Genomic DNA, 19745 nt, shown 5'->3' with positions numbered 1-19745 from the left:
AAACCAAAGAGCTGGTGGTGGACTTCAGGAGATTTAAAACTCCATACCAATCAGTCTGCATTGATGGAGGGGAAATAGAGACTGTTCAGACGTGCAAATACCTGGGGGTGGTGCTGGATAATAAACTAGAGTGGTCTGCCAACATAGAAACAGTGTACAGGAGGGGCCAGAGCCGTATCTTCTTCCTGAGACGACTCAGGTCCTTCAATGTCTGCAGTGATATGATATGCATGTTTTATCACACTATCATTGGGAGTGCACTGCTCTATGATGTTGTCTGCTGGGGGAGTTGCACTACACAAAGTGCCTGGACAAACTGGTGAAAAAGGCCAATTCTGTTGTACGCAGAAGGTTAGACCCTCTCAGTGCTGTGGTGGATCAACGGATGAGGAGGAAATTATATGCTGTTTTGGATAATAATAGATCCTCTCCACAGCATCCTGGCAGGTAAGAGGAGCAGCTGCAGTGAGAGGCTCATCTCACTGCGCTGCAGGACTGAGAGGTTCAGGAGGTCCTTTGTCCCCACAGCCATAAGGCTTTTTAACAGTGACTGCTGACATGTTCTTCTCAAATGTATTTATTTATTTCGTCAATTGATTATTATTATCATTATTATTGTTGTTCAGTATGAAATCATTGTAAATATTAATACTCTTTTGAGCTACTTGACTAATTTGAATTTCCCCCACTAGGGGATGAATAAAGTATTTTTCTATTTCTATTTCTATTTCTATCATTGCTCTTTGGACTAACATCCTTTCTCCTTGCTGCTCTTTCCTTCACATTCATTTTAGAAATTTAATATAATCAGGACAGCTTTTAGTTTTCTCTAACCTCTAATCATGTCCCAGTGATTGTATGCAACCTGGGAACCACGTTGGGACTTTATGTAAATCCAAGATGTTTTAATTATCTTTTTCAATTCAACTCTATTTTCCTTTCCATTCTTTAGTTGTTGGACATTTTTCGACTTATTTGTTCATAAAAGAATCTCCTGCTGCCTTTTGTTAGTTTACACATCACTGTTTGCTCACATTGCCCCTTAACCTTTATTGACTTTTATCTACTCCCACCGCCTGCCTACCATGCAATGCATGTCTTCATCTGTGTACACTTTTTGAATTCAACTTCAACACAAAGTTAAATGATTTGCAGATCATTGCATTTCATTATTATTCACATTTCACACAGCCTCCCAACATTCTGGTAAATAGAGTTTTACTGTGATGAAGTAAGTTGAGTAGAAGTGTTTTGCAAAGAATGTTTTGCAAGACTAACTAAAAACTAACGATGATAAATTAATTATTTATTCATTCACATTGCAGGTTTAAGAACATTAATCTATTTCTTTGTAATGAGCACATCTTGAAGACAACCTGTTTCTCACTACAATAGATGAAAAATGCTTATGTACTTAGTTTTAGAAGCTTCATCATTTGTCAAGTTAGGTCAGAGTAGTCAGGTGAAGTCAGTCTTCTTTATCCCAATATTGTAAATTATAATATGAAGGTACAATAAGGTACTTGAATAACACAAACAACAAATTTTTAGGATGGGCATATTCTGGACATTGTTTTGGTTCTTACATCTTGTGACAAAGTCATTCAACACCCAAAGCGCATACACACTGCTGCACTGCAGTGAACAAAGCTGTGCTTGAAGTTCTCCTGGCCAGTCTTCACAAATTGCCTTAGCTCTGTGCTGCACCTCTTGCAGTTTAAAACCTGCTTCTTTACTGCTCATACAAAGCCAACTGTTTCTGGTATAATGCCAACTTACTTGAAGATCAAAAGGAATGAAAAGCCGACTTTAAAAAAAAAAACAAACCTCTCTGTATTGTGAGAATCTGTTGAGCCACCACAGACAGCACCTCCAAGTCAATGCGATTAAACTCATCAAAGCAGGCCCAAGCTCCACAGGACAAGAGGCCCTGATCACACATACATACACAAACACATGAAACTACTTAACACAAAATCAAACATTTTGGCTGTGTAGGTGACTAATTTCAAAATGGCATGGGGAAGATTTCTGTCATTTTCGGTGTTAATCATTTGGTGTTGCTGTTGGCTTCACAGCCACAACAGTGGAGTGCTATTTTTAAAACTTATCACATTCTATTATATTGCTTCAAAGAGCAGGATAATAGAATGTGGCAATAGTTAAGATTCCAAGAAATAAATATCTGTTCTTTGCACTTCATTCCAAAAGAAGAGGGAAACAGCATGTATGAGTAACTCCTTCTAATTAATTATCGGAAGAAGAACATTTTTCAAGGCCTTTTCAGTGTCAGTTAAAAATTAAGTCATAGCAAGAGAATTTGCTCACTTTGAAGAATTTTCCCAGAGCAATGTAGTCCAGTCCATCTGAGCAGTTAAAGACCACACACTGCTTGGCAACAGCCTTGGCCAAGTCTTTGGTTGTCTCAGTTTTTCCTGTACCAGCTGGGCCCTCAGGTGCACCTCCCAAATGGAGGTGGAGGGCTCCAAACAAGGTGCTGAAAGAGAACAAACATACAGGAAAAAGTCATCTGTCAAATGATTGGAAGGGATTTTTCTTAAAGGTTTCAAGTAACCTCTGAAACATCTTTCAGTGCAACCTGTTGCCAATCTATTGATTAAATTAGAATATGCTTACACTGAATTATGAATTTAGTTTCTGTTATTACTGTATCACTTTTTTTTTAGATGCACCAGTACTAAATTTTACGGCTAATAATTATAGCTAACAATATTAATAATACAGTTGTACAATACAGAAAATTTTAAAGAGCCCTTATAAGTCCTTATAGAAATAAAACATTTTATTGATAAAACAGTTTAAAATCCTTTGTTGTATTCTTAATACACTGAATTATTTACCACAAACCAAAACTAGTTATTTATATTTATGTCACATCGGTTGGTTTTGTTATGTTTTTAGTTCTTGGTTTTGTCATGTTTTCCTTTGGTTTCCCTTGCCTGGTCATTAACTTCATCTGTGCTTTCCCCCCCAGCTGCCTTCCATCACTAATCACCTCCCTTCAGTATTTAGCTTCCAGGTTCCCCCATGCACTCTTCGAAATCCTCACCGTCTTTCATGTGTGTCAGGTTGGTCTTGTGGTCTTTTTTTTCCCCTCCTCCTCCTCCTTCTTCTTCTTCTTCTTCTTCTTCATGATGTTCATGATGTTCATGATGTTCATGTTCATGTTCATAGTCACAGCCAGGTTTTCCCTAGTGTTTATTTCATAGTTTAGGTTTTGGTGTATTCTGGCTCAGCTGTGATTTTTATTTATTTATCTTAAATAAATCAAGTTTTACTTTAAATATCTGTTTCTGGGTCCTCTAATCTCCACCACGCCACGTACACCACCATACCTGACAATTTAGAGGCGGCACAAACCATCTCAAAAATGGCAATTGCATTCTTGGACAAACCAGTGATTATGCGAAAAGACATGATATAATTTTATGTACGTTTAAGAGAGGAAATCAAATTTTTATGAAGAGGGACAGGAATTTGTGTTTGGCAGAGTTGAGATTTAATCTCAAATTCAGCCTGTGCTGATCAAACACTCATACTGTTCCCTCAATGTCTCCTGGCTGCATTTAATTACCTCTGTCAGTAGTTAACTCTAACAGCAAGATGAGACTGAGTGATGAATCTTTAGATGTGACAGCTGATTGCACTATCAATGGCATATTTTAACTTTTCGATGACACTAATTCAAAGTTGGATAATTATATTTTTGGAAGGGACAGGAAGTGGCTAAATAGCTTATTTGGATTTTATAGACGGTAGTATTTGTAGAAAAGTGCTTATGAAAAGACAGCAGGAAAGACTTTGGGTAGTAGAAAGTTGGTAGTTACATGAATCCTATTCTCTCTCTCACCCTATTTTATAGATTCAGAGTTGTGTGTTCTCTCATAAGCTATTCTGACCATTAAAGTGGGTCTGACTATGGCCCCTGCACTGAAATACTATGGTAAGAAGTGTTAGTACAAAGATAAGAATTTTTGCTGGAGGCATATCTAACAAACTATAGTGAAGAAGAAACTGAACTGTTGTGGATTCTTGTGTCATAGCTTTACCGGTAACAGCGGTCAGTGAGTGGGGTGATGACCAGACGTGGTGTGTTGCCCAGGTATTCATAGCCATAAGGCAAACCAGCATTGATCATCTTGGTCTGAAGGTGGTTCTCCTGCACAGATGCAGAGTTCTGAAATTCAATCGCTGAGTGTGTGTTCTAAGTAGACATTCATCCCAAAAGTTCCCAAACACGTCACCCCACCCACACCCCTTCCACATACCACCCAGTAGTAACGCAGTTGGCTGAGCCACTCAAAGTCATTCTCGTCACTTATTCTCTTTTGCACCAGTGTGGCTAAAACATCTCGGGCATGGACGTCCAGCACAACAAGAGCTCCAAGAGTTACTCGATTCTGTTTGGACAGCTTTCCACGTACAAGTGCCACAATGTCGTCTATCTGTCGATTGTTCTGCTCCAGGTAAGCTTCTAGGGCCTGAGACAGAGAAGAACCAGTGACTAAAAGGCAAAGCATGCTGGAGTTTATTAAGACAGAGAGATGATTCTTTGACGAGCCCATCAATAATTCTAAGTTTACATGTCTGATTGCTTAAACAACTACTAAATCCATCTCTGTCAACAAGTCCACAAGAAAGATATCACAAATTTCCTTCGAGCTATTGCTGGTTATGCATCACCTTCATTCTACAAAGTGAAAGGTACAAAAGCATAATCTGTCATAAAAGGGAATCTACATGTCCAACTTAACTAAACAGCATATAATGGTAGCTGGTTATGTAAGCTGATAGCAACTGGTAATGTCAGTTATAAAGGCTGTGTAACAAACAGTATGTTTTGTTGTTTAAAATCAACTTTAGATTAAAGTAATAGATTAAAGTTTGGACACACAGTAGAGCCACCAGGTAAGTCATTCGTGTTAACTTGGTGTCATGTGTCCTGATAAAATGTTAAACCCTTTGACTACACTGTTCTTCATAACATGTGTTGCCATGGTTACAGCTTTGAAATGCACATAATGGAACTTCAAAGCCTACTGTGGATTTAGATGTAGAACATGCAGCCCAGCTTGTTTTTCTTAGTTTTGTTATTTTCATTTTTTGTTGTTTACTCCAAGAATCAAGAGTGGATGTTTTTGGTTAGATCAGATGATATAAAAGATTAAGTAAATAAAATTAAAAAAATTTAACCTAAAATTTCAAAATCAGTGAGTGCATTAGACTAGTCGTGTATAAAGAGTTCCCTCATGATTACAAGGTATGTAAACTACAATTTAGAACATATGTTAACAAGTGCAAAAAAAATAAATGATTACCTTCTGTCCTGAGCCAATAGCTTCATGGATATCCTTTGTCCAGTAGACCTGCGAGACACACAAGACAGTCTGGCCTGGCCAGGCACGCACCCAGTTGATCCTCAGCTCATTGGGGTATGCCTTAATGGCTTCCCCTATTACCTACAATAGACCATAGGAGAAACAACTGTTTCAGCTCTCTGGTTAGGTTACTCTGTGTTCAATGCTACAAGCTGAGGCTTTGAACATGCATATCAAGTTTGGTGGGAAACACTGAGTTATCTACAGAACAAATTCTCCAAGTGAGAATTTTCAAAAAGCATTTCAAAAGAGGTATATGAGTTTTGAAAGATCACTGTTATTAAACCTCATCTGTGCACTGTAAGTGATATAAAAAATATGGCAACTACAGTAACAGTCACAATACCTTATGCAGGGAGACAGTCATGCCATTCTCGAGTTCAAGAAGCCATTTCTCCACCTGGCCCCTGGCTTTGGAGGTGGAAATTATATCTACGAGCTGCACCATTTCACCCTCACTGCTCTTCATGTGGGTGATATCCAGTATATCAGTGAATACCACACTAGCAATGCCTTCAAAGCATTTCTTTAGATGGGGCTGCACCCTTATAAAAAAAAATGCAAGAAAATGGAATTGCTTAAGCAGGTCAAAGATCCACAGAGATCTGATCTCATTTTAAACTGGTAAAAAGCTGTAATCTTATTTTTACTGAAACAAATGCTGCTTTTTACAGTATATATATATATATATATATATATATATATATGGTATAATTGGGCAAACTTTACTAACAGTTAAGTGTTAAATATTTTTTGACATTGACAGTTTACCAAAACATATTAAACACACAGCTACGTAATGAATATATCACCTCACATTTAGTGAATTAGAAAATTGATCTTATTCAAAGTGACTGACAGTGAGAAATAACATTCAGGCTTCAATACAATAATAAACCCAGGTGCAGGCATTAAGTACGAAATCCATTCATTAGGACGAAGAGCAAGAGGAACGGGCAAAGATGCAAAGGGCAAGTTAGTGTTTGCAGGGGAGATGTTCTTGGAAAAGATGAGCTTTCAATAGATTCTTGAAAGTACGGACGAATGCCCCAGCTTTGATATAATTTCCTAGCTTGTTCCACAATTGAAGAGAGATGGGTTTAAAGTGGTAAAGAGTCTCATCTTTAATTTGATAATACTCACATTCAAATTGAAAGACGGCTTCAGGAATTACAGCTCTATTTTCAGGGGCTTAAATATGATTATAGAAATGAACACAGCCATTAACATGTTTGGTTTTGTTTTGCTTTTGCAGCCTAAAAATGGCCAGTCTCACTTTGACCACATACTGTGGGTTCACAGCAGCGTCTCCTTAAATCTAATCTAAATCTAACATTTGGAATCAAATGCAGACTTTGTATCTTAATTGATTAGGATGTAATGAAGGACTCACCAAAACCCAACTGTGCTTCTGAGTCAACCATTTTTGATCCTATGAAAAAAGGGTTCCACATACCAAGGAGCTGTAATTCCTAAAACCTTAATCCAATAAGGATTTGAAATTTCACACCTTAATCCAGTATTCACAAAAATGCACTAGTCCAAATATTTCTGGCCCCAACTTTCCACAAACAATTTTGACTGTTTATTAGTTTGTTTTGTCAAGTTTCTTTTTGTGCACATGAAATCTCATTTTTTTTCCCCAACACATTTATTTTCTGCTTTTTAGATAGATTTGAGATGTTTTGGTAGTGAATTACTCTTCAAATGTTATTCTCCACTCAATTTATTTATTTGTTATTTGTACATTGGGATTATTTGTTTAGGAATTCTGTTCGCATTTATGAACTGGATGAATATGTTTTAAAGTTTAGTTAGAACTGTAAATTAAAGAAAATAAACCTCCAGCTGATAAAACTCATTCATCATTTTTTCACACTTCTTCATTATGCATCCTGTGACTTGTGCAACTATAAATCATGCATTTGTCCTTGGTTCGAGGAATAAATATCTACAGTAGCGCGATTTCTGTGATTGTTTGGTTTCTACTGATGCTTCTTGTATAACAGACACTTAACAATTTCTTATATTCTTACACAGCGACCAATAATTCAAATTCTCCCTTAAAAACAAAGTCTTCCTAACATTAATCGGTCTCAGCAGCTTACCCAAACACCTACACAAATACTGCTAAATACCTTCCTTACAGAAGAGCTGAGCTGTGTGTATCTGTATGAATGTAATCAGAATTCCCAGCTGTTGGAGAAAGAATTGAAGTAAAGCAGAGATGCGGAAGAATGAGAATTTGAAATAGCAGGAAGAGAATAAAATGCAGGAACATCTTTTGTCTGGAAACATGTATTATCTGGATGGGAGGGCCTCTTTTGTCACACCTTTCCTCACTTTGCTCTCTTTTCCCCCCGTTTAATTTCTCAAATGATATTATGTACATTTGGCATTATTGTGGTTATTAACTTGTGTTTCCCTGTTCCAACAGGTATCCTTTGAATGGTGTTACAGTGTTTGTTGTCCCCTCTTTTCTCAAAGCCCAGCTGGTCGAGGCGGATGGCCACCCTTCCTGGTTCTGGTTCTGCCAGAGGTTTCTTCCTGTTAAAAGGGAGTCGTTCCTTTCCACAGTCGCCACAGGCACGCTCAGGACGGTGCAAGTTTCGGTGCAATCTGTTGGTTTCCTTAGCTAGGACATTATTTTTGAATTTGCTCTGTATGAATGAATTGGACTAATTTTGAATATAATCAATTTGATTTGATTGGATTATGATTACAATGAATTGAACTCAAATTGGAATTGAATTGGACTACATTATTTAAGTGCCTTCAAATGACATTTGTTGTAATTTGGCGCGATATAAATAAAACTGAATTGAACTGAATTATTTACTGAATGCCCTTTCTGAAATTGTGAAGTTTTGTAATCGATTAACTATAGAAATTTGTTGTTTTTCTAGCTAAACACTCTGTTTTGAGCTAGTTTCAATTAAAGTTTATTTCTAATTACTTACGATGGCAAACTAATTTCAACTGGTCGTTGGAACCCAAGGGAATGTCCAATGGCATACCATGAATGGTGTTGGTAAGAGCAATTGATGACAGTAAACACATGCAACTGTTCACCTTGTGGGGTCTTTGGTCTCAGAGAGGATTTCCAGCAGTTCTTCATTGGAGAGGAAGAAAAACCGAGGAAAATAGAGACGTTTCTTCTCCAAGTAGTTATTGAGACCTTTGAGGATCATTTCCAGAAACTCGTTGGACTCTTGTAGCTTCTCCAGCATCTTGTTGATGGCTATCACTGCCAAAACGTGCTTGTCCTACACCAGATAAAAGAACAGTTTTTAAGACATTGGGAAGTCACAGAGGCTGGAAATTTCATCATCATCAAATTAATAGTGCAACAAGTTAGTCAGAAACACATTATTTCTTTTTTGTTACAGGAAAGCAAGCAGACACATGCAACAAAGTGCCCTAGGTCAGGAGTTGAACGTAGGTACACCACAACAAGGACTAACAACTTCTGTACATGGAACTCCCACTCAACCTCGCTAAGCTGCCTACCACCACATCAACAAATTCAAATTTGACATAATTTATCCCTAAAAATGAGTTGAGCTCCATTCAGAGTCTTTCAAGCTATCAGTTTCAGATACACTATTTTGCGGCCAGTGGACTCTTCACTCCAGACATCTACAAAATAAGGCCCAGTGGCCTAATGGATAAGGCAACAGCCTCTGGAACTGGGAATTGAGGGGTCCAGTCCCACCTGGACTGGTGTGATTTCATGTACTACTGCTAATCTCAGTTTTGGAATTACAGTAGTGGTGAATGAGTCACACAGATCACATCAGCAAGGTACCTGTCTTGGAACCTTTTTGTGTAGAGTTTGCATTTTCTTTCTGTGCCTGCATTAAATAATCACCAGTTACCCGAACATTTCAACCCAAAGACATGTTAGGGTAACTGGTGATTCTTAAATGGCCAAAGGTATGAGTATTTGTTTGTATGGCTGTTTGTCTCTTTATATTTGACATGTGATGGACTAATGATCTGTCAAGCTAATTCCCTACTTCTCACCCAGGGACAGCTGGAGTAGGTTCCAGCCCTTCCTGAACTTGAACAAGGATGAAGTGTGTATACACAATGGACAGATGGATGACATCAATGAAAGAACCATCTTTTACACATTTATTTCCCAGACAGACATATTGCCACACTAGAGAAGATTTGTGTTGCACTCACTGTATACGAGAAGTATATGCTTAAATTACATATTTTAATTCTTATTCCAAAACATCAAGAAAATGCTAAATAAAATGAAAATGTATACGTCGTGTTCATTCTGTGAGGAGTCTGCATGTTCTGCCTGTGTATGCGTGAGTTCTCTCCGGGTACTCCGGCTTCCTCCCACTGTCCAAAAACATGCATGGTAGGTTAATTGGTGATTCTAAAATTGTCCTTAGGAGTGAGTGTGAACGTGTGTGTGGTTGTGTGGCCCTGTGATGGACTGGTGACCTGTCCAGGGTGCACCCCGCTTCTCACCCAATGACTGCTGGGATAGGCTCCAGTCCCTCTGCGACCCGACAGTTGGATTAAGTGGGTATAGAAAATGGATGGATGGATACGTTGTGTTAATATGTTTCCAGCAATGATATTTTGTTAGTGTTGCTTCAAAAGTGATATTAGAAAACTGCAATTTCTCCCTTTAGTAATATCCATTTTGTCCAACACAATGAGGGCCACGTGTCCCAAAGTGGTCTGAAAATCTATCGCGATTAGGATTAGATTATTAATAAAAGTAATAAGTAATTGTTAAGAATTCACATCAGTGTCAGTGTCAGCTCTAATATCATCTCATCCGTGCACTTATCTCATATACTCAGATATTGTAAATTTTGATACATTTTTTTCTAAATTTAATGGAAACACAGTGAATAGCTGAACTGTTCACATGGAAATGTTGGTAATTCGGCTACTAAATAAAGTAAAATGTAAGAAGAAATTAAACTTTGCAGGATGAAGCTCTAACATGAATATGAATGGCACAATCCATATCCTCATAACTGTGTTAACAGACATTGATTTCTGTCCATGTCTCTTTACGTTGAGAAACATCTAAAATTGGTAGATACAGGTTTTTTTTTGGTTTTTTTTTGTTTAGTTTGCAGAATCTCTGCCGATCCTTACTTACTTTTTGTCTGCCCATTCCAACTTTTCTCAGATATGTTATTGCCATCAAATTCAAGATGAGCAACTATATTTCATGAAATCGTAAAGTGTAAGTCACAGCATTCTGTTTATTTATATTTTACACTCCATCCTAACTTTTTTGAATTGTGGTTGTATATTGCTTTGTAATAATCTAATCATCATCACAATACGATCACTCTTCATTTCTTACCATAACTCAGTTGAAGATAGTGTTGCCTCATTTAAAAAGGTACTCATTCTATTTCTTTTATAATTTTTTTTCCGGCAATAATCAGTAGAGGATACTAAAGATTCAATAACTGGAATGTTTCAAAAGATAAATTAAATAATCAAGTTCAATAGCTAAGACATAGCAGATGATACACAGACAAAAAGTCTTACTTGATTGCATTTCAAAGCATATACAATTATTCCATCTAAGAGTGTCTGACTGATATAAATTGATTCTATCGTTTCATAAATGTCATCATACTTGTGATTTTGGTCCATTCTTTAAGAGGACAATGTAATAATAGGTCTAATTTTATATTCACTGTGCCAGCGGGAAGCTATTCATGAGCACACTGAATGGATAACATGGTATTATGTGTGATAATGTAGTTTTTATGCACCAAACAGATGGTTTCAGCAAAGGACAGGATGTGTTCACAGCTGATATAGCAGAGAAAACCCGTGAGGTAAAGGCAGCATTTTCTTTGCTCTTGACAGACAGATGCTATGAATTAAGGACAAAAAAGGCTTGTGTATTCATGGTAAGTCCTGCAGAGTATTACATCTGCATGAGTGTAAATGTATCAGCTCAGGGGTGAACTGTTTTTCCATTCCTCTGCTCATTACAGGGGGCATGATTGTGGTGTGTAGTATAATTTAAAAAGAAAAGAAAAGGCTCATTAAAGTAAATCTTTTTAACGTATTTAGTCATTTTCATCCACAACTGTGCTTGCAATAGTGGATAAAAGACACATTAAAAAGCCAACAGATTTTAATAAAAGTGCAGGAGGACCTGGAGGATGTGAGGTGCTGGAAGATCAGTGAATCTTGAGCAGCTCCCAGTGGCTGACAGCCGAAGCAAAAACATTATCAAGCCCCGACGTGTTCGTAAGAGAGCTGAACACTGGCCTGCCTTTTTGCTCACACAATTCAGTTCTAGTATGTAGTGGAGATGATTCTAATTTCATGCACTGCTGACCAATGCAGTGGATGAAGTGCAGGGATGTGTTGTTTATCAGCTCCTGATGCAGTACAAGCCTATATGCAGAGGCCCTTCTTTATAACTATTGTACGCTGTATGGAGAATTAGAATCATTACCATTAAAAATACACACCAAATCTGAAATGATGTATGAGGATTTGAGTGCAAATCATTGTAATCTAAAAATATAGCTTTCCTATCATAAGCTAAAGTTGAAAAAAAGATGTAGCAATTATCATGAATATCTGGGACTGAGAGTTGAAAGAAAATGCAGAACTAAATTATCCCCCTTTTCTCACTTTGAAAGTAATTCTATTCACTGAAAAAAAGACAACTTAAGAAATCTACTAATATTCCACTAACAGTGAGTGAGCACAAATTCAACTGTAAAAAAGACACTGTACCACCATCTGCGCCTACATACTTTATACCAGCTCACAGTAGTCTAGACAGTACGAATGCACACCTGTATGTGTAGGCTTTCTGTCCCTCTGTGACCTCATTTTCTTTGTGGCCCCATACACTCATGCCCCTTCCAGACAAAATCCATAATTTCTATTTGATGGTGCAGTCAGGCCGGGCTTTCTGGAGGACACTGCCTGAAATTGATGTGTCTCATTTCAGGTCTACTGAGGATGCCAATTACCCTTTGGAAACTCTTTGAAGATGCTGGTGCAACACACTTTCTTTCTCGTTCTGTTGTTTTTGTCTTGTTCTTCTCTCTCTGACTCATTCACTCATTTCTCTTTCCCTTTGTCTAAATACTCCTACTGTCTTCGACTGTATTTCTCAGCAGTTCCTCTTTTCCTCTGCGTTTCACTCTCGCCATCTGCTGGCTTTCTTCCCATTGTGCATGCTCGTATGTATATATGTGTGTGTAGTCTCAACTGAGCAGATTAATGCTGGCATGGCTGTGTGCTGAATTTGATGTGATTATAGTAGTACTCTAACATAACGCATGAGCTGTATTTGCCTTGCTGAAATTTTGTTTGTTTGCATTGCTACTCTGATAAATAAAACCAACTTTCTGTTATTATGACTGATCAAAGTATAGTTTCAGATGATTTTTACTCTAATTAAAGAGAGAAAAAAATAGAATACAGCCATGATTCCAATGATTAGGGCTTTGTGTATTGATAAAAACTTTAAAATGTATTCCTATATCACAAATATTTTTTATTGATTTTGATTTAACGATTAAAAGAAAAAAACAACAAAAAACACAATAATAGAACAATCTGTACCCTAAACATTTAAGCCCTGTTTGCACATGAGGTACACAACAATGAACTGCATCAGTCTGTTAAAGTGATGGCATTCACTTATTCAGACATTTCTTTGAAAGTGACAAATAAATAGCCCCTGTGTGCTACTGTGTATTTTATTCACATAAAGTGAGATATATTATAAAAAACTTTATGGTGTTCTCACAACAACACATTGCCATTACAATTCATGTTAATCTATTTAATGCCAAGTGACAGTGGTTGTATAAAACAGCAGCTGTGGATGAAAACAGCAGGAAAAACTACTTTTCTACTCGTTAGAGCTTGTTAAACAGTCAGAGTTATACTTGTGAGAGTTGAATTGCACTACAGTAACAGAGCAGTTGTTTTAAACTGGAGAAAAACTTTTTTTTTTTACTTTAACTTCACCTGAGGGCACCCTCTCCATTCTAATCTGCTGTTTGTCAGGTGTGTGTCTGCAGCTACAGTTTTCTTATAATAATACGATGATTTTAAATGTAATAAATGAATACAATCAAAATCAACCCAGAATAAATAACCCAGATAAAGTTCTCGATTTCTCCTTTTGTTAGGTGAGACAAATCCACCTGAGGAGCTTTTTTACCCATGTTCTTTTACAGAGCTATGATTATTAAAAAAGAAAAAAAGAAAAAGAAATCAAACAACTTACCTGGGACACTTGTTTTATTATGTCTCTCCATGTTTTGTCAACAGTTGTGAAACGGCGTCCCTCCTCAGGCATCTGAATCATAATGTCTGGGGAGCTAAATATGGGCTCCAGGTAAAGCCAGGTGGACTGCACCTTAAGCCATTCATCCAGGATCTCTTGGAGAAGCAGCAACTTGCCTTCCCATTCACTAAGATGAATCACAAAAAACAATTATATAAATGATTGTACTATAAGCTGTGTATTTGGTTCAACTTGTATTTAATACCAGGTATCAATTTGAGTTCACTAGCTGGGTTGTAAAAACATTGTAACAAACTAATTTCATCATTGTGGTGTTATCTTCTCCCAACCATGAATCCAGATAATAACATTACAGAGTTTTAATGTGAAGTTGTAAAATGATAGCTATCGTCTTACCAGCCCAGCAGTCAGTAAACAACAGTGCCAACAGATTGTGGATCAGCAGTGATGGAGTGGTATTTTTTTCCCCCACATGTGCCTACATGTGCTATGAATGAATATCAAGCAGCTCCTCTTGTGTCTTACCAAATTTCCTCCTCAAAAGGCTTAATGAAGGGTGATCCCCTCATGGTTTGTGTCTTCACAATGTGGTCATCCAACAGCATCTGCACTTCATCAACAGATGACAGGATGGAGGTGCCCGTTTCTCGATAAGCCAGGAGGCTGAACTCCATGTCATGCCACTCGCTGGCCATTTTCTCCATGGCCTTTTCAAGCGAGTACTCCTTGCTGGCCGCCTCACTGATGCCTTCAAAGCTGCTCAAGTGCTGTTCCAGACTCATAGACAAGAAGCGAGCCACGCATGCCTGGTCATCAACTGGGTGCAGGGAAATGTCAGCTAACTCCGACATGGCATCCCAGTGGCGTGTGCGCAGGCCCGGGTTGCACAAGACCTGTGAAAAAAGAAAGAATGGTCAAAAGAAATATTTTAGGCATGTAGATTTTTAAATTCAAGTAGATGTTAGGTAAGACAGAGGACTAAATCTTTTTCTGAGGGTCTTACCTGCACCATAGGAATGTGCTGCTTAAAGTCTTCCACCTGAGCCTTTATAGTAGTGGCTATCCTCAAGGCACTCGGTATCTCACTGAAGCCTTTCTCTAGCTTGTATAGAGTGCGCCAATAATTGCCAACTTCGCCTTCCACCTATATGGTTTTTATTTGAGTTTTTTTTTTTTCATTAAAACAACAACAAGATATCTTAATGTTCAATAAAACAAACTATTGTTACTCAAATTCAAATTCAAATTAACTTAAAGTCTCAGAACTTAGAGACTGTATATAAAAAATACCATCTACTTTAAACCATCTCTGTATATCCAGCTTGTATGGAAACACATTAGTCTGGCTGTATAAGACTTTTTAAGATTTGCTGCAAGAAGCTAACTGCTTAAATGTGGCTGCTGACAAGTTACTACATGGTAGATTAAAAAAAAAGAAATCAAAGACAAATATTGAGAGAATAACAGGGAACATAGACGTGACTGTGATAGAATTGAAGACCGATGGATACAAATATGTTGACCTCCAACAGAAAAACAGAACAAACCAGTCTGTCAAACCTAAAGGTAAAAAGATAAAGGCAAGTCTATTTAAGGGTAATAAAACAGGCAGGACTCGTTAAGTTGTTCTGAGAGCCGGTGTCGGATGGTTGCTAAGCATTTCCTATCGTTTTAGTTTTGGTTGCTCTTGCAGCACCAAGTAGTTGCCACTGTGTTTCAGCTGGTTGCTAGCGCGTTGTTGTGTGGCTCCAAAGGTGGTTGCTATGGTCTCTTAAACTGTTACTATGGTATTTCTAGGAAGCTGCTAGGATAAATGAGAAAGGGTTGCTTAGGTGGGTGGCTTTCAGACTGGAATATATTTGAAGTGGTCACAAAGATACTGAACATCCATAATTTTCCGCACTTTTTTACCTTGTCTGGGTTCACAACGGAAAGTGGCCCGTGGAGCCACTGCTCGTGTTGACTTAGGAAATTGGCGCCTGTCTCATAGAGGCGCAGAAATGGAGTCAACTTGTCCTGGATTTTTTTACGTTGTGGATACTGGGACACAGGCCAGCCGAAGGCCTCCTCTTCGAGATTGAAATCATTAATCTTTTCAGAGTGGAGTTGAGGGTTGAATAACATAAGAGTGAAGAAAAAAGAAATAAACAAAGACATTTAATGAAATGATGGATGGGGAAAAAGATGTTTGCCAATGCATGGATAACACATGGTAAACAGATGATGAAGTCTTCTGCAGCTCCAGTGACTCCATTCAAATCCAATGCTGCCCTCTTGGGATTAAAGATTTTAAAATGCCTATATTCACCTTCAAATTAAATACAATCATCCGTTACACAATCAACAAACATATTTCATTCAGAATATGCACTGACACAATGCTATAAACTCCTTCTGCATAATTTTATTCCAGAAGTTTATTCAGTTAGTTTTTTTTATTTTATTTTACTATATATCTTAATCTATAAAGTCATGATGTACCTTTTCATTGGATAACTCCAGTTTGGCATTGAGGGCCTGTGCTTTCTTCAAATATTTGCTGAGATCAGACAGATCACCAAAACCAAGAAACTCCTCCACCTGTACACTGTAGCTCTCCAGTTCTTCCACAAATCGCTCACGGCACAGCTGGAATGAGTGCAATACAAATGCATGCTTTCCGTTTTCTAGCAATCACCTTTTTGTTTAATTTCACCTTCACTTAATCTACTCAACTGGTTAGTTCTACAGTTTAGAAGCTTTCTGTCAAAAATAGTTTGATAGAAATAATACATTTTGTAGATTAAGAAAAACACAGACCTTAAGGCCACTTTGGTACAGCTCTGTCTTTTCATTAATTATCTGCTGGTGCTCCTTAAATATCGATGGCATACGTTTAAACCACTGGACGGTCTGTGAGTTGAGCTCCATATCCAGTGATGAGAGGGTCACAAAGTCCATCAGGGAACATAGCTGTATGTTAGAGTTTGCCAGTCTTTGCTTCAGGAGAGGCATCTCTGTAGTCCCCACCTTATTGATGTAGACCTGCATGGGGGCACATGGCAACGATGGACACTCTGAAGAAGTTCTTAAATTTACATGGAAGACATAATATCTGAAGAAAAAAAAAGTAGAGCTAGTTAGCAGGTCTGAAAAGATTCAACGCCAGCCCAGGATTCCTGTAGCCTCAAGTATAGGTCACCCAAAGGTCCAATTAGAGGCAGCATCCCAAATCAAAGGATTAAAATAATATTGTAAATTCACTGACTACATTTCCAATGAGAAATGCAATCTGAATGCAAAGTATCTGTTGTTAAGATGGAACAATTGTCTGTGGAATAACGCATCAAGCTGGGCCGTGAGATTAGACTTTGTCGAAGTCACCTTAAGTTCCATCAGTTGCTGAGTATCAGGCGGTGTGCTCAGTGCCCTCTCAGAAATCCTCTCAAATTCATTACAGAGCCTGAGAGAGAAAAGGAGCGTTATTATTTGAGTGAACCATAAGGAGGATTTAATTCTGTCTCAAACCTAAAAAGCTAAAGCTTTCCATTTTCTATGACGGAAGCCACCTTTTGCATATTTCAGCTGTGTTATTAAGCAGACATTTCTATTAGGCCATGGCAGAAGTTATTTTTTTTATACTGGCACATACATTAATTTCTTTTTTTTGTATTGCTGTGAAGAGATTGCAGTCTGCTATTGTTATGAATGAAGAAATGAAAACCAACTCACGCCTTGTTAACTTCCTGGTGGTCCTGTAGCATCCGTGTGGCCAGTTTTTGCTGGAGCTCTTGAGCACGCTTCACAAGAGAGTGGATGAGCTTATGGGACTGGACCTCAAACAGGCCAAGCTTTACCACCTAAAATTCCACAATATGTGTCATTAACAAAAAACAACAATAGTACAACTTTTCCAACAAACTATTTTATGAACTGAAGAAGTACTGCTGTTGGGATGATTTCTGTTAGGTAAAGTTCTGCTTCCCACAAGATAACTTTATATGGGGAATGATCATTATGAGTTGAATTAGAAACTACCAAAACATCAGCTGTTTGCATCTAACGCAGATTTAAATTTTTCCAATCATCCTGGGTTGATAAATTAAATAATCTACCTTGCATGGCGTGTACTGGATCTGGTGAGCAAGCTGCCGGTAGTGCATTGCCTCTGCCATGATATCCTGGAAGGAGTGCTGTTCACTGAGGAACAGCGCCACATCTTCCTCTGCTTGCTTGGATACCAATGTAGTGTATTTATCATACTCATGGACATACTCCTTAGGCCTGACACACTCAGCCCAGAACACCCTGCGCACTTCCTCCTGCTGGGCCTGAAGGATCTCAGGAAGAATGATGGGTCTCAGGTTGTTTCCAAGCTGGGAGTCTGGCTGTGAAGTCAGGGACTAACTTAGGCGAAGGCAAAATGTATTCTTGAGGCATAAAAGTAGATCATGGATGCAAAGCCTGAAATAGAGTAGCTAATGGGATTTTGAAATATAGAGTACAGACAGCCAAATAGCACCACAGTAGGAGAAATCTTGAAAAATGTGCTATAAAATAATGTCCTATGTAATGGTAGCAATGTAAGAGATTGTTATGCATTGAGCTAGTTTAATTTAGAAATCTTCTTTAAAACACAACAGTGATAGGAGGTTTCATGTTAAATGGAAATCAAACATTATTTCAGCATTTTGCCATCAGACTACATAAGTTCTAGGTAGGTAAACTAGATGTATACTTACCCACTCATGGTAGAGTTTGGTTTCAATTCGAGGTACCATGTCGATAGACCTGAGCATTAACTCATAGACATGAAGGAGGGCCTCCTCATACATTTTAAGGTCAGGTTCAAACTTGATCTCATTGTCTTCTAAGATCAAATGCAGAACAAAGCCTGGGTGTCCACTGGTTTCGTCTGAGCACTAAACAGTGGAGAGCAATTTAAAAAATACATAAATGCATGAGTTTTCCCAGCCCATTTTGTTCCATCTTTTTAAACCATTCTGGTATGAAGAGCTTCCTCCTACCAGGTCCTGAGAAATGAGATGTGTATAGTCTCTCAATGAATCTATGGCAAGATTCTGCAGCTGGTAAGTCATCAGTGCAGCTACACAGTTGAGGAAAGATTTCAGTTTGGCCAAGTTGCTGAATGAAGGCACCAGTTTGAGCATGCAGCTCTGGTAGTAAATGTTTTGTACTTGTGTAACCCAACTGAAACAGAAAACAAAATCATAATTAAAAAGAGACTGTTGAATTTTTAATTATATTCCCAAAAAATGATTCAGTCAGATTAGTGTTGATGATCAACTGACTTCTCCGTTATTTGAGTGGCTGCTGAATACAAGCATCCTAAAGGAGTAGAGCCACTTGCATTATGCATTATTGTCAGGAAGGCATGCCCAGACCCACAAAACCAATAGGAACGTATTATGCAGTGATGAGAAAAAACCTTCAACTAACATGCTTAGACTTATGCAATGTTGTATTTGTGAAATGGTATCGAACTTTAGAGGCCGCTAAAATTAGCTGTCCACATGTTAATATTTTCCGAAACAAACATAACATCCAGAGCATTACATTTGGAGGGGAACACTTGCTGATAATACTCATGTAAATGGCCTCCTATAGCTGGGACTTTGAGATACTGCAAGAGACTCATTTTACAGTACATATTTTTGGACAGACAGCGCTTTTGGAAAATGAAATTAGAAATCTTTGTGTTTGAAAGAACTGCTGAGCACAATTCAACATCTGTTCATAACACCTGTACATTAAATCGTCACAAAATAATTTGTTTCAGACTGTGATTTACCTTTGTGCTCATGTGTTGGTGAGGTCTGATAACGTGGACTTACTTTTTGAGTAGGATGTCTTTGGCATTATCAACATGTTGACTGACAATTTGCTGAAACTCAGAGAGCTCAATAGACTTGTCGCTCCTGTGGAACTCGTCTACATCTACCAGACGAAGATTTCTGCAAGCAGGTAATCCAGGAGGGTGAGAAATCAGGCTGAATATGGATCTACACCAACTTCTTGATCTGGGATGTGTGACATGATGTAATAAAGTAGAACAA

At 38.0% G+C, this 19745-nt stretch overlaps 2 protein-coding genes across 2 annotated transcripts in view; both read right to left on the bottom strand.

The window, feature by feature from the left end:
* Positions 1 to 19745, bottom strand: part of esyt3 (extended synaptotagmin-like protein 3) — a 148956-nt gene that overhangs the window by 109370 nt on the left and 19841 nt on the right. The gene's annotated exons all lie outside the window — the stretch shown is intronic.
* dnah7 (dynein, axonemal, heavy chain 7) overlaps positions 1 to 19745 on the bottom strand; it is a 98524-nt gene that overhangs the window by 76685 nt on the left and 2094 nt on the right. The window contains exons 6-24 of the mRNA XM_072397643.1: positions 19524 to 19643; positions 18696 to 18879; positions 18411 to 18590; positions 17784 to 18056; positions 17401 to 17528; positions 17053 to 17131; positions 16489 to 16713; positions 16171 to 16317; positions 15601 to 15780; positions 14693 to 14833; positions 14215 to 14582; positions 13669 to 13855; positions 8472 to 8665; positions 5746 to 5944; positions 5340 to 5480; positions 4290 to 4502; positions 4071 to 4180; positions 2329 to 2497; positions 1828 to 1930 (exon numbers count right to left, since the gene is read on the bottom strand). Coding sequence (XP_072253744.1) covers positions 1828 to 1930; positions 2329 to 2497; positions 4071 to 4180; positions 4290 to 4502; positions 5340 to 5480; positions 5746 to 5944; positions 8472 to 8665; positions 13669 to 13855; positions 14215 to 14582; positions 14693 to 14833; positions 15601 to 15780; positions 16171 to 16317; positions 16489 to 16713; positions 17053 to 17131; positions 17401 to 17528; positions 17784 to 18056; positions 18411 to 18590; positions 18696 to 18879; positions 19524 to 19643 — 3341 coding nt within the window. The remainder of the gene's footprint in view (positions 1 to 1827; positions 1931 to 2328; positions 2498 to 4070; positions 4181 to 4289; positions 4503 to 5339; positions 5481 to 5745; positions 5945 to 8471; positions 8666 to 13668; positions 13856 to 14214; positions 14583 to 14692; positions 14834 to 15600; positions 15781 to 16170; positions 16318 to 16488; positions 16714 to 17052; positions 17132 to 17400; positions 17529 to 17783; positions 18057 to 18410; positions 18591 to 18695; positions 18880 to 19523; positions 19644 to 19745) is intronic.

The sequence above is a fragment of the Leuresthes tenuis genome, unplaced genomic scaffold (assembly GCF_036924035.1).
Source record: "Leuresthes tenuis unplaced genomic scaffold, fLeuTen1.0.hap1 SCAF_12, whole genome shotgun sequence".
Lineage (NCBI taxonomy): Eukaryota > Metazoa > Chordata > Actinopteri > Atheriniformes > Atherinopsidae > Leuresthes > Leuresthes tenuis.
This window is presented reverse-complemented; position numbering and strand designations above follow the sequence as displayed.